Source organism: Phalangium opilio, unplaced genomic scaffold (assembly GCF_054372755.1).
Source record: "Phalangium opilio isolate 3A_F unplaced genomic scaffold, DU_Popi_V2 ptg000041l_1, whole genome shotgun sequence".
In the NCBI taxonomy this organism is placed as follows: Eukaryota; Metazoa; Arthropoda; class Arachnida; order Opiliones; family Phalangiidae; genus Phalangium; species Phalangium opilio.
In genome coordinates, this window is record NW_028324165.1 from 868,070 (window position 1) to 891,176 (window position 23,107).

Genomic DNA, 23,107 nt, shown 5'->3' on the forward strand with positions numbered 1-23,107 from the left:
TATGGTTCTGTAGGATTCCTTTACACATCAAAACAAAACGAACTTCTAACGCAGCCCACTACTGTAACAACGGACGGACACACACAGACAAAAACATAGACTGCTTTTTAACTCTTTCCGTATTAATTTTGAATTGAGAAACAAGATTATCTTAAATATTAAAATAAATATAATTTATATTTAATATTTTCTTCGTTAGTTATTCGCCTTATTGAACGTTACATCGTTTTAAAAAAGAACAATTAAACATTCTTGAGAGACTTGACTAATATTGGCGTTTGAAATGAAGCATACGCCGGTTGCTTCGCTTTACTCAAATAGGTAGTATATAAGGGTGTCGAACTACAGTTAAAAGCAAGAACAACCGCAATTGCGAAAACCTATCGTGGACAACCCACCCTAGGGAGGCTAGACGTTTCTCGTAACCCTAGCTGATCGCCGCGAAAGTCTTAAACCAAACTATGACGATGGAGTAGAAGCCAGGTGTGCAGACTGGTGTCCATGTGGGATGGACAAAAACAAAGACCATCAGATGGTGGTGTAGAAGCCAGGTGTACAGACTGGTGTCCATGTGGGATGGACAAAAACAAAGACCAGAAGATGGTGGTGATTAGAAGCCAGTATGTACAGACTGGTGTCCAAGTGGAATGGACGAAGACCAGAAGATGGTGGTGTTTAGAAGCCAGTATGTACAGACTGCTGTCCAAGTGGGATGGACGAAGACCAGAAGATGGTGGTGATTAGAAGCTGTATGTACAGACTTGTGTCCAAGTGGAATGGACGAAGACCAGAAGATGGTGGTGATTAGAAGCCAGTATGTACAGTTTGGTGTCCGTGTGGAATGGACAAAGACCAGAAGATGGTGGTGTGAGAACTCAAGTAGAGGAGCCATTTCCGTGACTGTGAATGCAGTTCGGAAATGGCGAACACGTTTGCTCCGATTTGGAAATTGCGAACGCGGTCACGTCGGTGTAACAACAGACACATACACAAACACACACACAAACAGACACACCCGATCGTTACAGAACCTCTCCGTGACATACGTCACTCGGAGAGGTAAAAAAGAGAAAAAGCTTCAACCTTTATTAAGAGCTTTTCTTGTATATAGATACTCTTTTTAATAATCAATAAAAATACATTAAAGCCTTTAAAGGAGGAACCGTTACCGTAACAAAGGAATTCACTTATCACTACAAAGTACAAACGCCAAAAAAAAAGGGAACGTCTAGCAGACAGCTTTTCCTAACCGCCGTCAATCAGTCTGGGAAATAAGGATTTTTTTAAACTAGACCTTGGGAGTACAATTTGGGAAATAAGAAGGATTTTTTAAAACTGGACACTGGGCCAGCCACCCCCCCCCTGGTCTGGAAATAAATAAACTGATCCATGACCATTGACCAGAACGCGTCGTCTGCTAAAATAAAGAAGTGGATAATTGAAATAGTTGAGATAATATCTGGACTCTGGTTACCCAGTTACACATGAATTTTATTAGTGGTCAAGTACACCACTGACCCCCCTCCGATTTAGTTTTTAAACGGGTCCTGGCATTTTTTAAACTGGTCCTGGCAATTTTTAAACTGGTCCTGGCAATTTTTAAACTGGTCCTGGCAATTTTTAAACTGGTCCTGGCAATTTTTAAACTGGTCCTGGCAATTTTTAAACTGGTCCTGGAAATTTTTAAACTGGTCCTGGCAATTTTTAAACTGGTCCTGGCAATTTTTAAACTGGTCCTGGCAATTTTTAAACTGGTCCTGGCAAGTTTTAAACTGGTCCTGGCAAGTTTTAAACTGGTCCTGACAAGTTTTAAACTGGTCCTGACAATTTTTAAACTGGTCCTGGCATTTTTTAAACTGGTCCTGGCAATTTTTAAACTGGTCCTGGCAATTTTTAAACTGGTCCTGACAATTTTTAAACTGGTCCTGGCAATTTTTAACTGGTCCTGGCAATTCTTAAACTGGTCCTGACAATTTTTAAACTGGTCCTGGCAATTTTTAAACTGGTCCTGGCAATTTTTAAACTGGTCCTGGCAATTTTTAAACTGGTCCTGGCAATTTTTAAACTGGTCCTGACAATTTTTAAACTGGTCCTGGCATTTTTTAAACTGGTCCTGGCAATTTTTAAACTGGTCCTGGCATTTTTTAAACTGGTCCTGGCAATTTTTAAACTGGTCATTCGCCCTATGCCACCGCCTTACTTCCCACGCTGCTTGGTACCAGTGACCCCCCCCCCCCCTAGTGTCCAAGATAATAAACTGGTTTCCGGACTGGCCCCCACCTTTGTTCTTAATTAATAAACTGGTCCCGAGGACCAGTAACCCTCACTTCTTGAATTTTAAAACTAGTCCAAGCAATTAATAAACTGGTTTTGAACCAGAGGAAGTGTGCTGAAGACTGCTGTCACTGCTGTGTAGTGAACTGTGGTTCTCTAGAAGTATCATGTCGAGAAAATATCGGAGATTCTGCCAGACTTGGACCGCAAAAACTATCTATAACAATTTTCAAAAGCGAGGGGTGGGCGTGATAAACATTCGAAGGTCTATAGGATGTGCAACTCGCTGTACTAAAAATAGTCTGGAGGATAGCTGAAATAATCATGCACTTTTTCAAGAAAGCATGAAACTTGGTATAAAGTCAGTTTGAAGTATATTTAAGGCTCTTTCAGACGATCCAACTTTTTGGCTCAGCTTGACGGGTCAACTCGAGTTGAATCAAGTAGTTGGATCGTGTGAATAGACGCTGGATGAGTTGAGTCACGTGGGTGTAACAACGGACAGACAGACAGACAGACACGGCCGTTACAGAACGTCTCCTGGACTACGACACACGGAGAGGTAAAAAGTACCGGGCTATAGCCCACTCGATCACGCGCTCAACGAAGCAAGCTGCTCGCATTAAAGGCAACACTAGTAGGCGGGACGTTGCTTTCAAGCTTTGCTTCTTGGCGCGAGGGAAGTACGCTGAAAAGTAGACTTCCCACCTGTGTGTTGGTTTCTCTTCAAGTAAACAATGGAATGGTCTATTCATATACTAAATCTCTAATACAGTCCTGCACCGCTCAAAAACTATTCATTTGTTAATATTTCAAAGGAAAGAGATAGATGAGTATGATTTTCCAAATAAAATGACAATATTTTTCACAATATGACAAGGTTAGGCACTACTTCAATTGAATTACCACCTGAAAATTGATATTCTTTAAATAGATTTTATGAACTTTAATATTCGTTCGAATATTAAATGCTTGTACAACTAACTTTGTTTCAATAAATGAAATGGGTCGAAGTTACAAACTAAAACAATTAAAATTCACTTATAATAAAATCAGAGTTTTAAGTAAAATATTTAAATTGTTAAAAATGTAGTAGTATTAACTTATAATGAAGATTATACATTGGCATCCTCCACTACTGTTTCTTAATAGTTTTCATTTAGAATTCTTTTGAATATTTAGTTATGGTCAATGGTTTTGAATATTTATTGCGATCACGTGCAAAGGGTTTGCCTGGTAAAGTCACACTGATCACATTAGAAGGGTTTTTCTCTACTGTGAACGCGTTGATGGGTCTGATAAAATTACTCACGCAGCTCACCTAAAATCACAATGATCACATTAGAAGGGTTTTTCTCTACTGTGAACGCGTTGAAGGGTCTGATAAAATTACTCACGCAGCTCACCTAAAATCACAATGATCAAATGTGTGTGATCCTTGATGTGTGATCAATAAGCACATCCACGCGCCAATGTTGTCACTGATCACATTTGGATGGTTTTTCTCCACAGTGAATGCGTTGGTGTCTGATTAAACTAATTTTGTAAGTGCTAGCATATCCACACTGAACACATTTGAATGGCTTATCTCCACTGTGAGTGAGTTGATGTGCGATCAAATGGTTCTTCTGCGTGCAGGCATAATCACACTGGTCACATTTGAATGGTTTTTCCCCAGTGTGAATGCGTTGATGTGTGACCAAGTGGCTTTTTTGCGTGCAGACATAATCACACTGATCACATTTGAAGGGTTTTTCACTACTGTGAATGCGTTGATGTCTAATCAAATAACACTTCTCCTTACTTGCATAATCACACTGATCACATTTGAAGGGTCTTTCACTACTGTGAAGGCGTTGATGTTTGATCAAATCATACTTTTTCTTGGTACCATAATTACACTGATTACATTTGAAGGGTTTTCCCCCAACGTGAATACGTTTATGTCTGATGAAATTTTTTTTCTGTGTGCTGGAAAATTCACACTGATCACATTTGAAGCTTCGTTCTCTAGTATGAATTTTAGAGCGAAGTTCAACAACTCTTTCATCTTCAATATTATGAATTGCCTTGGGTTTACCTACATAAATAAGGAAATAATCATGTAACATCTGGAAATTATAGATTCGACACAAGGAAAGTGCGATGATTCTATGAGATGTGGACGGAGCTAGTCCGACCCCTTTTCAAAAAATGATCGTTACACAGTGGGGACTAGGAGTGAAAGATTCTCAGAATCTCATCTCTTTTCTCTTAGTAATATTCATGCGTAGTCCACAAATTAACGTTAAAAATGCAATATTCTGCAATTTACACACCAGGCTGCTTGGGGTTCCTGGCCTCAGTAGGGACTCCTTCCGAGCTATACAATTAAAATTGTGATAAAACAAAACAATAAAATATACCTTTTTTCTCTCGCAATACCTTTCATTTTGAGATTGAGGTTGTTGCTGTTCCGCAACTGGAAGGGATAATGCTTGGCTATCTGGTTCTGAATCATTATCAACTGGTTCAACTTTCACTGATACATTGTTAACCTTTTCAATTTCTCCATTTTCCCCCTAATTTTTTGAACAATTTATAATGATTAATGAATATTCCTAACATCTAACCTCATATTTGCGTTTTCATCAAATGAACAATGTCGCGTACCTTGAGATCTTTGACTTTGTTTTTCAATTCTTCTCTGACCTTATTGAGCCTGTCAATTTTATCTCCTTGCTCATTAATAGTTAATTCATTTTCCATCCTCTCTTTTCTCACGTTTGAAATTAAAACGTCAAACTAAAAAATTCAAATAAGATTCCATTACAAAAGCTGATTTCCATGGGACCTTCAGATAGAATGCCTTTCAAAGGGACAAGCAAGAAAGAGGGAAAACCAATGACGCGAAAGAACGTTATAGGTCCATATTTTCAATGATGCTTAAAACAAGGGACCTCAAACCCTCTGAGCTTTTAGCCAATCAGAGGGGAATTTTTCATTGGCAGTACATTTAAAAAAGTTCAATGTTCATCAGCCATTTAATGGCGGTAGACAAGAAAACTGGTCGCTTTCGCTCAAGCATGGTGAAAGTGCCCCTTGCTTCGTTTTTCCTGCCAGATTGCCTCTTAATGCTTTTTCTATGGGGATAATATTTGGGAGGTTTCCTCGTTTTGTCAAATAGTACCTTTTTCCTCAGTTTTCCTTCATTTTATCATCTTTGCTTAAGAAACAATCATTCTTATCCATTTCCTAAAACAAACAGCAGTTTTTTTGTAATTTCACGCGGTAGAACAATATTTGCTCAAATACCTCTCAGAGAACAACTCTTTGAGAATCGACCAAATTCATATAGGCTTTGCGTAAAGACAGTTTGTGTCGACACATTTCTTCCCTAAAATTAAACTTTGAATGAAGGTATGTTTTGAAACATGAAACATTTGAACAACAAGTAAAGGAATGGAGAGAAATGTTTATATTTTAAACTAATATGAGTTTATAGCGTTGCCATGACCTTTGCGAGACAAAGAGTTTCAAAGCTGAAAGGTTAGATTAGTGCAAGAGCAAGAGCATTGTCAAAATTCCGACTCAATTAATTCATGTTAAAACTAATCAGATCTTCGTATATATAAATTTTAAATAAAATAATTTTGTATAATTAACATCATTATAAAATGTTGTTGAACTGTGATTATTGAGGGGTCTTATATTTCCGAAAGAATGTACATCATTATGTGGGATCATTCCTAGTTACGAGGTCGCCTTTGATAATGGGAATTTTTTTGAGTAGGATAGTAGTAAAAACAGTACTATTTTTTCTAGACTGAAAAGCTAAACGAATGACGGAGAAAATACTATGGATAGCGACAGTTTGACTACTCAGGAGGCATATTTCAATATGAGCAGGCCCGTAGCCAGAAAAGTTACGCAGAGGGGGCAGTATCTTTCTGTGAGGGGGCATGGCAAATGGAATTTTTTTTATAGCATAACATAAATATCAAATTGTCAGACAATAAATATTTCCGCATGTATTTCATTATTGACACTCATTTAACATTTGAAAATCAAACTTTTTTTAAAAAAGTTTAAAAAAATAAATTGTTAATAATCAACTCTAAATCTAAATTTCTAGTCAGATGTTTTTCGTAGGCTAGGGAAGTTAAGTTTCACTTTCTTTCATGTGACAATAGCTCGTCGTTAAAGTGAAAATACGCGAGTAGGGCAGGAAAAGCTTGCCTCGCAACTTCGCAAGTCGCTGTTGAGGCGCCAAATGTAAGTCTGTACCCCGAGGGGTCGGTCATTCATAAAATTCCGTACTGTACCCGTGAAATCCAACTTAAGAAATCCGAAATCAATGCTGATTTCGAAATCAAATAAAAATCCGAAATCTGCAACTAAATCACAAAATCAACAAAGAAATCACGAAATCAGAAGCGAAATCACAAAATCAGAAACAAAATCAGTAAAGAAATCGTGAAATCCATTACAAAATTCACGAAATCCAAAATCCAAAGAAATCACAAAATCCGACGAAATCAAGGGGAAAATCTCAAAATCCGAGGACATCACGTGAAAAACCTCTAAATCCAACGAAATCAAGGGAAATGTCGCAAAATCCGTCGAAATCACGGGAAAAATAGCAAAATCCGACGGAATCGCGGGAAAAATCTCAAAATTCGATGAAATTCATTGGATTTTATCGAATTCTGAAATCAAACGAAATCAAACGGAATCCGAAGAAATCAAATTGGATTTCGAAATCCCTTACATTTTAATGTCCGACCCCTCGCTGTACCCTAACATAATATTTTGGTCCTGGATGACAAAACCAGCGATATATATCAAGGATAACGAAAAACCTAAAAATTCCAGTGTATCAGGGATACATATCAAAAGTGAATTTATAACATACAAATGAATCAGGGATATATGGAGTAAAAAAATCCAAGTGTATCAGGAATATACACAGGTAAAGACAATAAAGTCTAAAATATGTTGATATACATTCTAAATAGTTTTAATATTTGTGAACCAAAATGAAAATATTCATTACATGGACAAAGTTAGTTTGATAAGGGGGCATTGGAAAATCTTGAGGGGGAATTTAGGGGCAAACCGAAATCTTATTTGAGGGGCCAGGATTTATTTTTGAGGGGGCATTGCCCCCTGGTGCCCCCCCGTGGCTACGGGCATGAATATGAGCTCCCTATTCTTTACTGTTACTACAATCAAAAGAAAATAGAAAATAATATAATAATTATAATTAATAATATAATTAATAATAATTATAATATAATTTTTTTTGCTACAATTAGTCCGCACGGCACAATGTAGCAATTTTATCCCATTTTCTCCATCATAGGTTTTGCTTTTCCGCGCAGGCGTGAATACTACTATTTTTACTACTATCCTACTAAAATATTTCTCACTAAGGAAAACGGCCCTATTAGGGACTTGGCAGTACTACGTCATGTAACGTCAGGCTACCTTCCATTAGTGCTAAAAAACATACCAGGAGGAGGGGCTTATATAGCTTTCATTCTGTTAAAAAAACATACCATAATGGCGCGGGGGGCGGAGTTAAGCCCGAATTGCCAAGTCCCTATTACGAATCTTGTCTAGATTCGCTGGCCCAGGATTTTAGGTTTTTCCAGGGCAGTTCCATTAAACCTCTTCAAGTTCGAAATATTTTAATTACTTACCAGCTTAAAGGTTTCACCGTAACAACACAATCTTTCAATGAATCCATCCTACTTGTCCTCTTTTACCCGTCGAAGAATCAGATTTAACCAATCATTCAAGGCTAAAAGTCAAGCCCTTTATCGTTTAACTGAAAGGTTTTCCTGTTACAAGTAACTAATGCCTTTTTTTAATAGTATTTCTAGTACTAAGGAGCCTTAATAATTTTAGTAATGCACATTTAAAGGCTTCCGTGAGTTCCGTCTACATTGTTCGTTGACCGCTTTTCGCGCCATAATAAGACAAGAATGACTAGCAGACAGGAATGTTTCCCAGTTTCGGACTTGGAGGCGGTAATATTTTGACTACTGGAGTGGTATTGAGATAATACAGTACTTACTGATTTATCTCTCTAGAGTCACACTGCACAGGCTGAGAAATAAGGTTTTTTTTTTCAACTGGTCATATGGCCAGTAGAGCCCAAGTAATTTTATTAAATAAACAGGACATTAGCCACTTGAAATTGTTAATCTTGGAACATTTTTAATTAATTAGGTAGCCACGAGGCCAGTACTCCAGTAGACCCCAAGTAGTTAATTTTTAATCTGGCGCAGTTAATTTCTAAGGAGGATATTTGTCCTTATTTCTCTGCCTGGCCCAAAAACGTAACTCTGGGATTATCGGCGGGAAATTGAAATCTCAACTGCAATTAGATATCGCAAAAGTCAGAATATGGAGTAAAACATTAGTGAACCATCCGTACTGATTCGTTGCCGATTATTTTGAATTTTAAAATGTGAAAAATATCCCCCCCCCCCCCAAAATAAATTTCCGAATGATAACCAGGGCCGAAAATAAGAAATATTTCTTATAGGACATGTGTCCAGTGACCCCCTGTTTGACTGGTAAAAAATAAAGGACGCTGTCCTCAAGAGTGTGCAGAAATGGTGTCGCTTCTCCATAGTTAAAGGGGCTGTTCGGACAGTGGGACAAACGACGAGCTTAACATAGCGGGTGGGTAAAAAAGGAGAGGGTGTCGGACAGCCCTTCAAGCTATCAAAACTTCGGAAAATTTATTGGTCAAAATGTCCAGTGATCCCCTTAGGTTTTAAAAAAATTATGGGTCATTTTAAAATTTTATTGGACAATGTCCAGTGTCCTGTGCTTATTTCCGGCCCTGATGATAACTAGCAGACACTTTAGAGTAATTTCGGTAGAGAGGGGGAGTGAAGTTTGTATCCCCAATGTTGGGGGAAACTTTGTAAGAGATAGAGGGTTATGACGTTTCCATATATTGGAAAGAAATTACTCTATGAACCAGTGGGCGTAGAGAGGGGTGTAGAATGTGTACCCCCCTTCTAGGCGCGCTCTTGTAAGATTGGGATTGTACGCCAGTCTGGGAAAAAAGGATATTTTAAACTAGTCCTTTGCAGCAGTGACCCCCTAATGTCTGAAATAATAAACTGGTTCCAGCCTTTGTTCTCCTATAGATTTGTAATCAATAAACTGGTCCCGAGGACCAGTAACCCCCACTTTTTGAATTAAAAAACTAGTCCAAGCAATTAATAAACTGGTTTTGGACCAGAGGAAGTGTGCTATTTCTCAGACTGTTGTACGCACCCAGTAGGGGCTGTGACACTGAGCTGTGATATAGAAGGGTATGACATTTTCTCACGTAGTACTACCATGGATAAAGAACGCGCGCGAGGAAATTTGTTTTCATGCTATAGGATAGGCAACTCCCTATCTCGAACGAGAGCTTAATCTGTATATACTCTGTTACAGAATCGCATGTAAGCACGCTCAAAGTCAGTTCTCTATGTAACCTAGGCAAGAGACAAAAAACATCAGAATCTTCAGGATTTAAAATATCTGTGAGCTTTTTTAGCTCGAGTGCACGGAGCTCTAGGCCTTAGTTTCAAATACGTGTAGTAGGCTGTAGGCAATTTCACACGTATTTGAAAATAAGTCCTAGAGGTCCGTGCACTCGAGCTAAAAAAACTCGCGGATATTTTAAATCCCGAAAATCCTCAAGTTTTTTGTCTCTTGTCAGCACGCACAAAGCTAGGTTAAAGAGAGACCTAGCTTTGCGCGTGCTGACAACCGATGTTGTAACAGAGTATATACAGAGCTGTCGCTCGAGATAGGGAGTTGCCTATCCTGTAGAGTGAAAACAAATTTCCTCACGCGAATTCTTTATCCATGGTACTACACTTACCTCAAAACACCCCCCCCCCCCAATTAGTGAAATAACGCAAGAGATAAATATCCAATAAACAGTTTTAACATCGGCCGTTCTAAGATAGGCGATTAGGGTTAGATGTCATCAAAATTTGAAGTAATAGCGGCGGATGTCTTGTGATTCAACTCATGCTTATAAAGAACGAAGATGCGGATTTGCATAGGCACATTTATTAAACCTTTTTTGCCTCTTTATAGGTTATTTCTTAAGTAAGATAGAATAACATTTGGCACTTGTAAAATTAAAATTAACTTTAAAAAATGGTTTTTAATTTCTAAAAAAATGTTCATCGTATGGCACAGCAAAGTCTCTTCATCTTCCATAGTAGATACTACCGATTCTAATTTGGCCGATTAGTGCATTTTGACGCAACAACGGTCTTTTTCCAGCTTTTTCAGTGGGCAAACATTCTTTTCTGTTATGCTATGTTATGTTAAATCTACAGTGTGGAAGAGATCAGAGCAACACCTACCTTTGTGGAAAACCCCCAAAACCCCTGACGGACTACTTCACTGCAGTACATTTTCGAGCTCGTATACAGGGTGTGACATGTGTCATTGTATGCAAATGAGAACGTGCAACAAGTATCATAGTGAATATCGTTTAATGATACGCACTTTGAAACGTTAAAGACCTACGATTAAGCTTAGGAACTAAGGCATCACACTAAAAATTAAAGGGCTGTTTGGTAAACCCATCAGCGTAAATGTTCGATGTGCCTACCGTCGTGGTGTAGGCACTCTTCAAGACGATTTACATGCCTTGTATTACGTTTTCTAGCATTTGAGGAGTGATTCGTTCAATTGCGCTTCGAATTCTGGCCTTCAAGTCGTCTACATTTAAAGGTTCTGTTGCAAACACCTTCCCCTTAACTATCCCCATAAGAAGAAATCAAGTGGGGTTAGGTCAGGGGATCTTGCTGGCCACGGAATTGGTCCACCTCTACCGATCCAACGGTTTGGAAAGTGCTCAGTTAGCCATTGGCGAACATTGACCGCCCAATGTGGTGGCGCACCATCCTGTCCCGCATCACATCTAATGGTAATGCGTCTATCGCATCACTAAACTCGTGGCGCAGGAAGTGCAAATACCTGTCACCAGTAATGTTGTCCTCGAAGAAGAAAGGTCCGATGATTCTGTTCCCCAGAATGCCACACCAAACATTTATCTTCCATCGAATTTGATGGTAATGTTTCCGTAACCAGTATGGATTTCGTTGGGTCCAGTAATGTAAGTTATGTCGGTTTACCGTACCATCCCTGTGAAATGTCGCCTCATCAGAAAAAAGAACCTTTCTTAAGAACAATGGATCGGCTTCAATTAGCTCGCGCATGGCAAGACAGAAGTCTTGACGTCTTAGGTAGTCATCGTCCGTTAAGGCTTGATGGAGGTGGATATGATAGGGCCGGTAGTGATGCCGATGTAAAATGGCAAGAACGGTTGAATGGCTTAGACCAACCTCTTCTCCGACCGCTCTACTACTAGTATGAGGATTGGCTTCAAAACGTGCTAGAATGTCGACTTCCCTATCATGATTACCAATTATACGGTCTCTTCTACGTTGACGGTCTTGCACGACGAAACTCCCGAAATCTCGTAGGTTGTCTCTAATGTTCGTGAAGGTTCTTCGAACCGGCCTTCGTCGGTTTGGGAAGCGTTCGGCATAAAGCAATGCCGCTTGTTGAACGTTACCGCGACATTCACCCAAAATAAACGTCATGTCCAATTTTTCTCGGTTGGAGTAGGCTGCCATTCGTCTACGACACAGGACTTACAACGTTTATACGAACTAAGCTGCTAGTAACGACGCGTACGTTTGATTGAATAATGTGCCGAATTCTCAGTGCCGCGGAAAATTCTGACCTTCGTAACCTCGTATGGATTCCTTATCTAAGTAGGCCAAAGCCACGAGTTTAGTGATGCGATAGACGCATTACCACTAGCAGTGCATGATGCGGGACCTGTGGTTCCAGCAGGATGGTGCGCCACCACATTGGGCGGTCAATGTTCGCCAATGGCTAACTGAGCACTTTCCAAACCGTTGGATCGGTAGAGGTGGACCAATTCCGTGGCAAGCAAGATCCCCTGACCTAACCCCACTTGATTTCTCCTTATGGGGATATGTTAAGGGGAAGGTGTTTGCAACAGAACCTTTAAATGTAGACGACTTGAAGGCCAGAATTCAAAGCGCAATTGAACGAATCACTCCTCAAATGCTAGAAAACGTAATACAAGGCATGGAAATCGTCTTGAAGAGTGCCTACACCACGACGGTAGGCACATCGAACATTTACGCTGATGGGTTTACCAAACAGCCCTTTAATTTGTAGTGTGATGCCTTAGTTCCTAAGCTTAATCGTAGGTCTTTAACGTTTCAACGTGCGTATCATTAAACGATATTCACTATGATACTTGTTGCACGTTCTCATTTGCATACAATGGCACATGTCACACCCTGTATACGAGCTCGAAAATCTACTGCAGTGAAGTAGTCCGTCAGGGGTTTTGGGGGTTTTCCACAAAGGTAGGTGTTGCTCTGATCTCTTCCACACTGTATTTCAGGTCCCCATAAGTGAGATTTGACTGATACATCCATTCTGCTTCGCAAGTTTTCTACATCGATATGTGATCAAACTAATCTTCAGCACCTTAGTAGAGTTATGCTGTTCACATTTGAAGTGTTTTTCACGAAGTGATTGCATTGATGATTGATCAAATTATGCTTATAGTTGCCGGTATAGTCACATTGATCGCATTTAAATAGTTTTTCACAACTGTGAATGCGTTTATGTCTGATCAAATTACTATTGACCGCGCATCCATAATCACACTCACTGATCACATTTGAATGGTTTTTCGCCACTGTGAACGCGTTGATGTTTGATCAATTCAAGTTTTTTCTTACATCTAAACTTACAGTGATCACATTTTAACGGTTTTTCACTTCTATGAATTCCTTGATGTATGATCAAAGTAGTCTTTTTCGAGCATCCATAGTCACATTGATCACATTTGAATGGTTTTTACCACGGTGAATGTTTTGATGTATGATCAAATCACTCATGTTCTTGCACCTAAACTAACAATGATCACATTTGAATCGTTTGTGTCTAATGAAATAATCCTCGCTCTTGCATCCAAAGTCACACTGATCACATTTGAATCGTTTTTGGCCAAATTGCATTTCTTGGCTATACATTTCCGAACCATACTCAATTGGTTCAGCTTTCACGCATTCATCGTTAGTATTTTGATAATCATTTTCAACTGGTTCATCTTTCACGCATTCGTTGCTTTTATTTTGATTAGTGTCATTTTTCTCCTAAGCATATTGTAAATTAACAATGATTAGACTGATACTTCAACCAGATTTTCGCTTCTCATCGACATGAACATACCAAGAGATCTTCTTCAAGTACCTTTTTCAATTCTTCAATGACTGTATTGAGCCTTTCACTTTCCGCACTTAGTCTTTCTGTTTCCTCTCGTTGATGATTTAGCGTTAGTGTAATTTTCATTTTCTCTTTCCTCATGTTCAGAATTAAAACATCACACTACGCAAAAAAAATTAAAACCTGTACATATTCTAGGAGAGCGATAGCTCTCTTAGATAAGACTTCATACTGACTTTAATGTATAAGGATGGTTTTTTGATTGGTTATAACTTTTTTTGTATCGTATTAACTGTTTTGAAAAAATTCCACAGAACTACAATTCGGACCCTGAATATGTGGGTGAAATTTCAAAGAGATACATTTAATAGTTTATTTTATAAAAAATAAAGTTGCTAAGGGTGGTTTTCATTTCCATAAAAATAATCAGACATTTTGACGAAAACCTCGAAATTTTCCCATAGAAATAACATGGGAAAATATTTTACAGATGACCATTTTGTGGTAGCCGTAATGCAATAACTATTCGTTTGTTTGACTTGAAAACGGTTTTAAACGAAAGCCTGGTATTTATATTTTCCGCTTTCCAATTTTCATTAATTAGATTTAAGTTTAAGTATGTTTAATTTCATATTTTCAAAACCATTCCAATCTGCGATATTTTAGGATGGATAATAGTCAGTTTATGATGTTAGCACGGTTAAGCCTATTTGGTCCAATTTTCGTAGTGGTAAAAAAAACAAGAGAACCTAAGCTTGTGTTAGCTAACAAGTTAAGTTGGAAAAGTACCCCACACATATATATTAAGTTAACAAGATTACCTACGACTGGTAATTAAGCAAGAAAAACATGGCGTTTGAGCTCTTGTAGGTGCTTTGCCCGGGTGCTGTTAGGTGCTTGTGGGTGCTAGTGGATACTTGTAGGTGCTTGTGGGTTCTTGTAGGTGCTTGTGGGTGCTTGTGGATACTTTTGGGTACTTGTAGGTGCTTGTGGGTGCTTGTGAGTGCTTGTAGGTACTTGTGGGTACTAGTGGGTGCTTGTAGGTACTTGTGGGTGCTTGTAGGTACTTGTGGGTGCTTGAAGGTACTTGTGGGTGCTTGTAGGTACTTGTGGGTGCTTGTAGGTACTTGTGGGTGTTTGTAGGTACTTGTGGGTGCTTGTAGGTACTTGTGGGTGTTTGTGGGTACTTGTAGGTACTTGTGGGTTCTTGTGGGTGCTTGTATATACTTGTGGTTAATTGTGGGTACTTGTATATACTTGTGGTTAATTGTGGGTACTTGTGGGTACTTGTATATACTTGTGGTTAATTGTGGGTACTTGTAGGTACTTGTGGGTGCTTGTGGTTACTTGTAGGTACTTTTGGGTGCTAGTAGGTACTTTTGGGTGCTTGTAGGTACTTTTGGGTGCTTGTAGGTACTTTTGGGTGCTAGTAGGTACTTGTGGGTACTTGTGGGTGCTTGTAGGTACTTGTAGGTACTTGTGGGTGCTTGTAGGTACTTCTGGGTGCTTGTAGGTACTTTTGGGTGCTAGTAGGTACTTGTGGGTACTTGTGGGTGCTTGTAGGTACTTGTAGGTACTTGTGGGTGCTTGTAGGTACTTCTGGGTACTTCTGGGTGCTTGTAGGTAGTTGTGGGTGCTTGTGGGTACTTGTAGGTGCTTGTAGGTAGTTGTGGGTGCTTGTGGGTGCTTGTAGGTACTTGTGGGTGCTTGTAGGTACTTGTGGTTACTTGTAGGTACTTGTGGGTGCTTGAAGGTACTTGTGGGTGCTTGTAGGTACTTGTGGGTGCTAGTAGGTACTTGTGGGTGCTTGTAGGTACTTGTGGGTGTTTGTGGGTACTTGTAGGTACTTGTGGGTTCTTGTGGGTGCTTGTATATACTTGTGGTTAATTGTGGGTACTTGTATATACTTGTGGTTAATTGTGGGTACTTGTGGGTACTTGTATATACTTGTGGTTAATTGTGGGTACTTGTAGGTACTTGTGGGTGCTTGTGGTTACTTGTAGGTACTTTTGGGTGCTAGTAGGTACTTTTGGGTGCTTGTAGGTACTTTTGGGTGCTTGTAGGTACTTTTGGGTGCTAGTAGGTACTTGTGGGTACTTGTGGGTGCTTGTAGGTACTTGTAGGTACTTGTGGGTGCTTGTAGGTACTTCTGGGTACTTCTGGGTGCTTGTAGGTAGTTGTGGGTGCTTGTGGGTACTTGTAGGTGCTTGTAGGTACTTGTGGGTACTTGTGGGTGCTTGTAGGTACTTGTAGGTACTTGTGGGTGCTTGTAGGTACTTCTGGGTGCTTGTAGGTACTTTTGCGTGCTAGTAGGTACTTGTGGGTACTTGTGGGTGCTTGTAGGTACTTGTAGGTACTTGTGGGTGCTTGTAGGTACTTCTGGGTACTTCTGGGTGCTTGTAGGTAGTTGTGGGTGCTTGTGGGTACTTGTAGGTGCTTGTAGGTAGTTGTGGGTGCTTGTGGGTGCTTGTAGGTACTTGTGGGTGCTTGTAGGTACTTGTGGTTACTTGTAGGTACTTGTGGGTGCTTGAAGGTACTTGTGGGTGCTTGTAGGTACTTGTGGGTGCTTGTAGGTACTTGTGGGTGCTTGTAGGTACTTGTGGGTGTTTGTGGGTACTTGTAGGTACTTGTGGGTTCTTGTGGGTGCTTGTATATACTTGTGGTTAATTGTGGGTACTTGTATATACTTGTGGTTAATTGTGGGTACTTGTGGGTACTTGTATATACTTGTGGTTAATTGTGGGTACTTGTAGGTACTTGTGGGTGCTTGTGGTTACTTGTAGGTACTTTTGGGTGCTAGTAGGTACTTTTGGGTGCTTGTAGGTACTTTTGGGTGCTTGTAGGTACTTTTGGGTGCTAGTAGGTACTTGTGGGTACTTGTGGGTGCTTGTAGGTACTTGTAGGTACTTGTGGGTGCTTGTAGGTACTTCTGGGTACTTCTGGGTGCTTGTAGGTAGTTGTGGGTGCTTGTGGGTACTTGTAGGTGCTTGTAGGTAGTTGTGGGTGCTTGTGGGTGCTTGTAGGTACTTGTGGGTGCTTGTAGGTACTTGTGGGTGCTTGTAGGTATTTGTGGGTACTTCTGGGTGCTTGTAGGTAGTTGTGGGTGCTTGTGGGTACTTGTAGGTACTTGTGGTTACTTGTAGGTACTTGTGGTTACTTGTAGGTACTTGTGGGTGCTTGTTGGTACTTGTGGGTGCTTATAGGTACTTGTGGGTACTTGTAGGTACTTGTGGGTACTTGTAGGTACTTGTGGTTACTTGTAGGTACTTGTAGGTACTTTGCCTCCTCCATAGGATTAACATTACACTAAGTTTTGGAAGCTCGTAACTCTGGTTATATTCTAGGAGAGCGGTAGCTCTCTTAGATAAGACTTCATACTGCTCTTAATGTATAAGGAGGGTTTTTGTTTGGATGTAGTCTTTTTGTATTGTATTAATTGTTTCGAAAAACTAAATTCGGGCCCTCAATATGTGGTTAAAATTTCAAAAAGATCCACCCATTAGTTTATTTTATAAAAAATAAAGTTGCTAAGGGTGGTTTTCATTTGCATAAAATTAGTCAGTGTTTTTGGTGAAAAAGTTAAATTTTCTCATAGAAATAACATGGAGTTTTTCTCAAATTTTGTGGCCACCCTTTTGAAATGAAATATTCGTTTGTTACATTTGGGAACGGTTTAATATCAAAATATAAACCTTTCTCTAGGACCATTTTTAAGCTTTTTGAGAAAAAGTAAGTTTAAGTGCTAAATTTCATGTTTTTTAATCATGCTTTGACTTACGTTGTTGCAGCCTATATGTACTGTTGGACTAACGTCGTTTTACCGGGGATAAAGCCGAGAAGAAAGCCACTCTTGCACTTACGCTGTTTTACCAAGGACTTTTATCTGATTTTATTCTCTTTCGTTGCAAAAACTGAATGATTTTTCGTAACTAAACTATATTAACGATTACAGGTAATTAAGCTAGATTAACGATTACAGGTAATTAAGCTAGATTAACGATTACAGGTAATTAAGCTAGATTAACGATTACAGGTAATTAAGCTAGATTAACGATTACAGGTAATTAAGCTAGATTAACGATTACAGGTAATTAAGCTAGATTAACGATTACAGGTAATTAAGCTAGATTAACGATTACAGGTAATTAAGCTAGATTGACGATTACAGGTAATTAAGCTAGATTGACGATTACAGGTAATTAAGCTAGATTGACGATTACAAGTAATTAAGCTAGATTAACGATTACAGGTAATTAAGCTAGATTGACGATTACAGGTAATTAAGCTAGATTGACGATTACAGGTAATTAAGCTAGATTAACGATTACAGGTAATTAAGCTAGATTGACGATTACAGGTAATTAAGCTAGATTAACGATTACAGGTAATTAAGCTAGATTGACGATTACAGGTAATTAAGCTAGATTAACGATTACAGGTAATTGAGCTAGATTAACGATTACAGGTAATTGAGCTAGATTAACGATTACAGGTAATTGAGCTAGATTAACGATTACAGCTAATTAAGCTAGATTAGCGATTACAGCTCAAGCAGTAAGGATTGAAGTTATGTAATAGATGCTTGGTCAGTTCAAAAGCTTTAACTAATGAAAGTACAACGCGCTAAAACGTTTTCTCTCCTAAGGTTTCTAAACAATTTTAATTAATATTAAGACTGAAGTAACAGATATTAATCAAAACGCGTCTTGGATTTAACCAAGACCTAAAAAGTATCGATAAGAACAAGGTTAATCACTTGACTGAATGCGCAGATATTGAAACTTTTTTTAATAAAACTTACATGTTTAAGAAAGTAATGTTCCATCACCCTATTCCATTGAATAAACTTTTTTTACTGGTAGTAAATTTTTTCCCTCTCAATAATTTGAAAAATTTACTTATCTCGGGTTTTCGAGCACAATTCCATTCCCCGAAAACATTTTATAACTACATTTATTATCACTTTTAAGAGTTTTCGTGTGGAAAATACCTACACGAGTACACGTAACAATGACAAAACCATTTAGGGTAGTCTGCTTTAGCCTCTGCTGCGCCAGATACGAAGAAGGAGGATGTATAGTTGTATACCCCCCTTGATAGAAGTACGCCTTGTCGCCTTGTGCTATTCTCATGCCTGGCCTCGTCAGCAAGGCAATAGCCCACTCAATTACGCGTTAAGCTGCTCGAGAATTCTGTGTGAATTACTTTTTAAGGTATTCGTCAGCAAATAGTAATTGTTTTTGTGAGCATTCCTCGCCTTGAAAACTTTTCTACCAAATGCTACCAGAAGTCTCTGGGGATACTAGAAATACTACATTTACTATAGGAAGATTCGCAGCGACAAGTTTAAAAACCCATATTCCTTTAAAAACCGTTAATACAATATCCTTGTTCCTGAAGATATACAGACTAAGTAGCAGAGTCGAGCCATAGCGTCGTAGATCACGCGACTCGGTGAACGCAGGCTATTTCGCAAAATAACCAAGTCAGAATTTTCAGGCTACGACCGCGCTTAAGTTAATAGTTACAACAAAGAAAATCAAAAAATTACGAATATCATGCACGCCCCTACTGCTTGCGCACCATAGAAACGCCATGGCATAGAACCGTGTAAATAGAATGTTTCTTAGTGATTGTTCCAGTAAATAAAGCCTTAATTTTTATTATTATTACCATTGTCTGTCGTACAACTGCTATAGGCCCTTTCTACGTAAAAAAAAGAGATGTCAATCCTCAGTATCGGGACATACAGGGGGTTGACCCCTCGCCGTCTCTGCTCCATTTATGATCTTTCCATCGAGCGAGATGGAATGCAAAGTTTTACCCCCGTGTCTTTCCCTCTAAGATATGTCGAAGTGATCTATTACACAATTCAGTTTAACCAAGAGTAAAAATCATAACGTCCCTATTGAATGTGCTGCCATTGTTGAAATTTGCACTAAAATTAACAAAAGGTTTCACTATGGAGCGTACAGGGCATGAACGGGAGGATATGTTAGCAACTTATTAACGACACAATGTCATACACGTACTCTCTTAAAAGTGATAATAAATGTAGTTATAAAATGTTTTCGGGGAATGGAATTGTGCTCGAAAACCCGAGATAAGTAAATTTTTCAAATTATTGAGAGGGAAAAAATTTACTACCAGTAAAAAAAGTTTATTCAATGGAATAGGGTGATGGAACATTCCTTTCTTAAACATGTAAGTTTTATTAAAAAAAAGTTTCAATATCTGCGCATTCAGTCAAGTGATTAACCTTGTTCTTATCGATACTTTTTAGGTCTTGGTTAAATCCAAGACGCGTTTTGATTAATCAATATAGGCAGTGATACTCCTTATTTCAAGATAGTATTGTATCTGTTAAACCAATACCGATTCAAATTCCGTTTGATGGCGCCACATGATATTTTCTTAGTTAATTTTAAACAAATATATGGCGCTTTTACATGTAAAATGTTCATAGTATCACCTATTTATGCAAAACCCTAACAATATGGCTGATCTTCTACACCATACCTGTCCACCATCGCTTGGGCTCAGCTCAGCTCACGTTACTTTATAGAAATTGACAACGAGCTCACCTCAAGCTCAAAATTGAAACAATGTTTCCTTAGAACTCAATGTGAGCTCAAGCTCAGTTAGTTTTTATAAATGAGCTCGCCTCGGGCTTAGGTTCATTCGCATAATTTTGATGGGCTAAGCTCGAGCTCAAGCTCTTTCTAATATCTTTCGCATGCTCAGCTCGGGCTCAAAATCGACAGAATTTAAGGCTCACCTCGAGCTCGGGCTCATTCAATTTAGTAAGCTCAAGCTCGAGCTTGGTCTCATATTTCCGGAGAATATTTCTTCCAAACAGTGTAGATGTTGAAATAAATAATTTTGCAGCTATTTTTACGTGATAAATGAAAAACTACAATACATATTTACTATCTAAATGACTTGCACTACATTTGTATTAAAAAAATTTCAAAACTTCATCTACCAATGAGTTACGCTAGTTTCTGTTGGCACCGAATACGGCGCTGAGCCAAGCTGAGCGCAGTCTCAAAACAGTGAGCGCCCTTTCAAAATGAGCGGTCTCATAGTTTTCAGTTGGCCTCGCTCGAGCTCAGGAAAGCCAAAACATTTGTAAGAGAGCTCAGCGCAAGCTCTCGTTTATTTTACAGTTGAACCTGGGCTCAGCTCAAGGCTCACTTTGTTTGTGACGTATTGTGAGCCCGGGCTCAAGCTCAAAAAACTTTTTCATAAACTTTCGGGCTCGTGACCTATCAATTATTTCGAAGAGCCTCGCTCAATTCGCGCTCGGGCTCGCTAAATTGAGGTGAGCGCGGACAGCTATGATTCTACACACAAATTTTACCTTGCCAAAGGCAGGAGCCAATCAGAACTCGTCCGTGAGGGCGGAGCTAAAACTATCTTTTAATAAGCTTAGAGGGTCAGTCAATTCCACCCCTCGATTATAGGAACATCTAGTGGAATTTGTTTAAACTAAACCACAGCCGAGACTTGCTTTAACATGAAGGAAAGTGTATAATGGAGTAGAAATGTTAGTGGGTCATGTGCTGCTATGAACTACTTCAAGTGTACCTAGTGACAAGTGCTGCCACTTAGCGCCATTTTTCAGAACTGTTTTTTTTGTGCGAGAATAAACTTTTTTTAAGACATAGAGGACATTCTCGACATAAACGCCCAGCCCAAACAGAACGATCTTCATGGAATACCATGTAAATTACCTTGGCTTTCAGTTCCTTGATTTGATCATCTTTGCTTTGGTGGTTGTGGTTGTCGTTACACTCCATTTCCTAAAATAAATTTCAGTTTTATTGTAAAATATAAATTTACAGCATGGGTGGGTCTCTTAAAACAAATATGAATTACAACCTTCATATAATGTCTTTGAGGAGGAAACCGAGGAGATGTCATCGTCTCAAATGTGGAAATGGGGTCAGTTTGAATATTTTTCTCAGTGGTGTCAAACACACTTTGGGTCCATTTATTACACATTTCCCCTTGACTTGTTTTCAATAAACATATATATATATTAGTTAACAGTATAATTATTACTGTGAAAAAGAGGGTTGGGGGTCGCAATAGCGTAAGAACAGGCCTCAAAAACTTACTGCAGTTTGTCAAGTAGGAATGTGACAAATTTATCATTTTGTGATCCTATACCCCACCGATTCTTCTCTGTTGTCCATCTTTGAAAAACTGCATTACTGAGCTTTATTCTATGGATAGGTTCTGCAAAACATAATGGATTTCTAATTTGTCAGACAGTAATTGGTTTAGTTCAATTTTTTTACCTTTATTCGCCATAGTAAGTTTACTTATAAATGAATTTCCAAAAGTTTCCTAAGCCTTCCTGTGATATTTTCCTGAAGTACAAAAAAATTTCTAATATTTCAGTTAGTGTTATCATAGCCCACTTGATCACGCTGGCTGCACGACCCTAAAAATGAGAATAACATAGGTTCGGTCTAAAATTCAAACCCGTCTGGTTTTAACATGGGCGTCTATGGAAGGGGACCAGTTTTATCAACGTTTTTGACAATATTAGTGCATCTACTGGTTCAAATCTCTTGAATTTTTAATGAGACGTGTATTGAAAGGTTTGATATTATCCTGTAAAATTTAAAGTCTTCAGCTATAATAGTTTTTTTTATAAAAAATAAAAATCATCACATAGTAGAGAAATTGAAGGATTTATTTCTCTACTATGTGATGATTTTTATTTTTTATAAAAAAACTATTATAGGGTCAGCACCCCTAATTTGGAACACTTTTCATAAAATGGTCATAACTTAAGTTTGTGAGCTTCAAATGAATATTTTAAGGGCTTATTTGGAAGATTGAAAATCCCTCTATCCATATAACACGGCCTTAAGTCTCTATCATAAAATCCAGAGAAGATACAAGCATAATTAGACAACCTCATATTTCGCATAATTTATTTGTTCCAAAATGAAGGGAAAGTTCTCCCATGGGTCTCGGGAAATGAGCTTTCACGGCCGATGGCAAAAACATAGGCTTACGAAAACAATTCCATTGAAAACTTCGGATCTTTCTCTTCAAATTAAACACTTTAAACGCCAGGTTAGGCCTAAAAATTATTGAGAAAACTCGAATTGAAAATATGTCCTCATTTGCCTAAAATGGAACACCCCGAAACACGGAAATTTACTTTATCTTTTTACATCCATAACTAATGTTTTACTATTTAAAGGACAACAAAAAGACCTTAGAAAATGCGTTGATTCATTACCTGTCTAATAATGTTGGTCCCGTAAGCGTAGATTAAAATGCAGAAAACATACGGGAATTATTAGCCCAGTATCGAGATTTAGTCATAAACGTGATGCCAATTTTAGTTGATTTAGCATTGGCCGAGTGATATTTGGTTTAACTATACTTTGAAACACCGTATCATGACTCACTTGATGTAAAATGTAGATTCGACAACTTTTTCGCCACAAAAACTTAACAGTTTAGGTTACTTTGATCTAACTTTGTAATTATTTCATTCGAAATACCGTTA

At 38.6% G+C, this 23,107-nt stretch overlaps 2 protein-coding genes across 4 annotated transcripts; both read right to left on the bottom strand.

The window, feature by feature from the left end:
* Positions 1 to 3,228: 3,228 nt before the first annotated feature.
* LOC149679181 (uncharacterized) lies at positions 3,229 to 8,347 on the bottom strand. 2 transcript variants are annotated; one of them, XR_016365906.1, is made up of 8 exons: positions 7,959 to 8,347; positions 5,569 to 5,650; positions 5,444 to 5,508; positions 4,927 to 5,058; positions 4,699 to 4,835; positions 4,593 to 4,636; positions 3,681 to 4,354; positions 3,229 to 3,595 (listed from the first exon to the last, which is right to left on the bottom strand). XR_016365906.1 is itself a non-coding variant. In XM_089835711.1 (7 exons), exons 4-7 carry the CDS (start codon positions 5,020 to 5,022, stop codon positions 3,753 to 3,755), a joined length of 879 nt encoding a protein of 292 aa, XP_089691837.1. In that variant the 5' UTR covers positions 5,023 to 5,058; positions 5,444 to 5,508; positions 5,569 to 5,650; positions 7,959 to 8,347; the 3' UTR covers positions 3,636 to 3,752. The 2 variants fall into 2 exon arrangements, 1 of the variants encoding a protein (XP_089691837.1); XM_089835711.1 differs by lacking the exon at positions 3,229 to 3,595 and having other exon boundaries at positions 3,636 to 4,354.
* A 4,365-nt stretch (positions 8,348 to 12,712) lies between these two features.
* LOC149679182 (uncharacterized) lies at positions 12,713 to 22,286 on the bottom strand. Of its 2 annotated transcripts, none has more exons than XM_089835713.1 (6): positions 21,876 to 22,286; positions 21,693 to 21,813; positions 21,454 to 21,586; positions 21,306 to 21,374; positions 13,597 to 13,731; positions 12,713 to 13,499 (listed from the first exon to the last, which is right to left on the bottom strand). In XM_089835713.1, exons 1-6 carry the CDS (start codon positions 21,886 to 21,888, stop codon positions 13,257 to 13,259), a joined length of 714 nt encoding a protein of 237 aa, XP_089691839.1. In that variant the 5' UTR covers positions 21,889 to 22,286; the 3' UTR covers positions 12,713 to 13,256. The 2 variants fall into 2 exon arrangements, with proteins under 2 accessions (XP_089691839.1, XP_089691838.1); XM_089835712.1 differs by having other exon boundaries at positions 13,576 to 13,731.
* Between the last annotated feature and the right edge of the window lie 821 nt (positions 22,287 to 23,107).

Coding starts and splice junctions, on each gene's coding strand:
- LOC149679182 (XM_089835712.1), bottom strand. Junction 21,587..21,692: donor TTCCTACTTGACAAACTGCA/GTAAGTTTTTGA, acceptor ATTGAAAACAAG/TCAAGGGGAAATGTGTAATA. Junction 21,375..21,453: donor CTCAAAGACATTATATGAAG/GTTGTAATTCAT, acceptor AATTTATTTTAG/GAAATGGAGTGTAACGACAA.
- LOC149679181 (XM_089835711.1), bottom strand. CDS start 5,022: ATGGAAAATGAATTAACTATTAATGAGCAAGGAGATAAAATTGACAGG. Junction 4,637..4,698: donor CCTCAATCTCAAAATGAAAG/GTATTGCGAGAG, acceptor TTAATTGTATAG/CTCGGAAGGAGTCCCTACTG. Junction 4,355..4,592: donor CAGGAACCCCAAGCAGCCTG/GTGTGTAAATTG, acceptor TTATTTATGTAG/GTAAACCCAAGGCAATTCAT.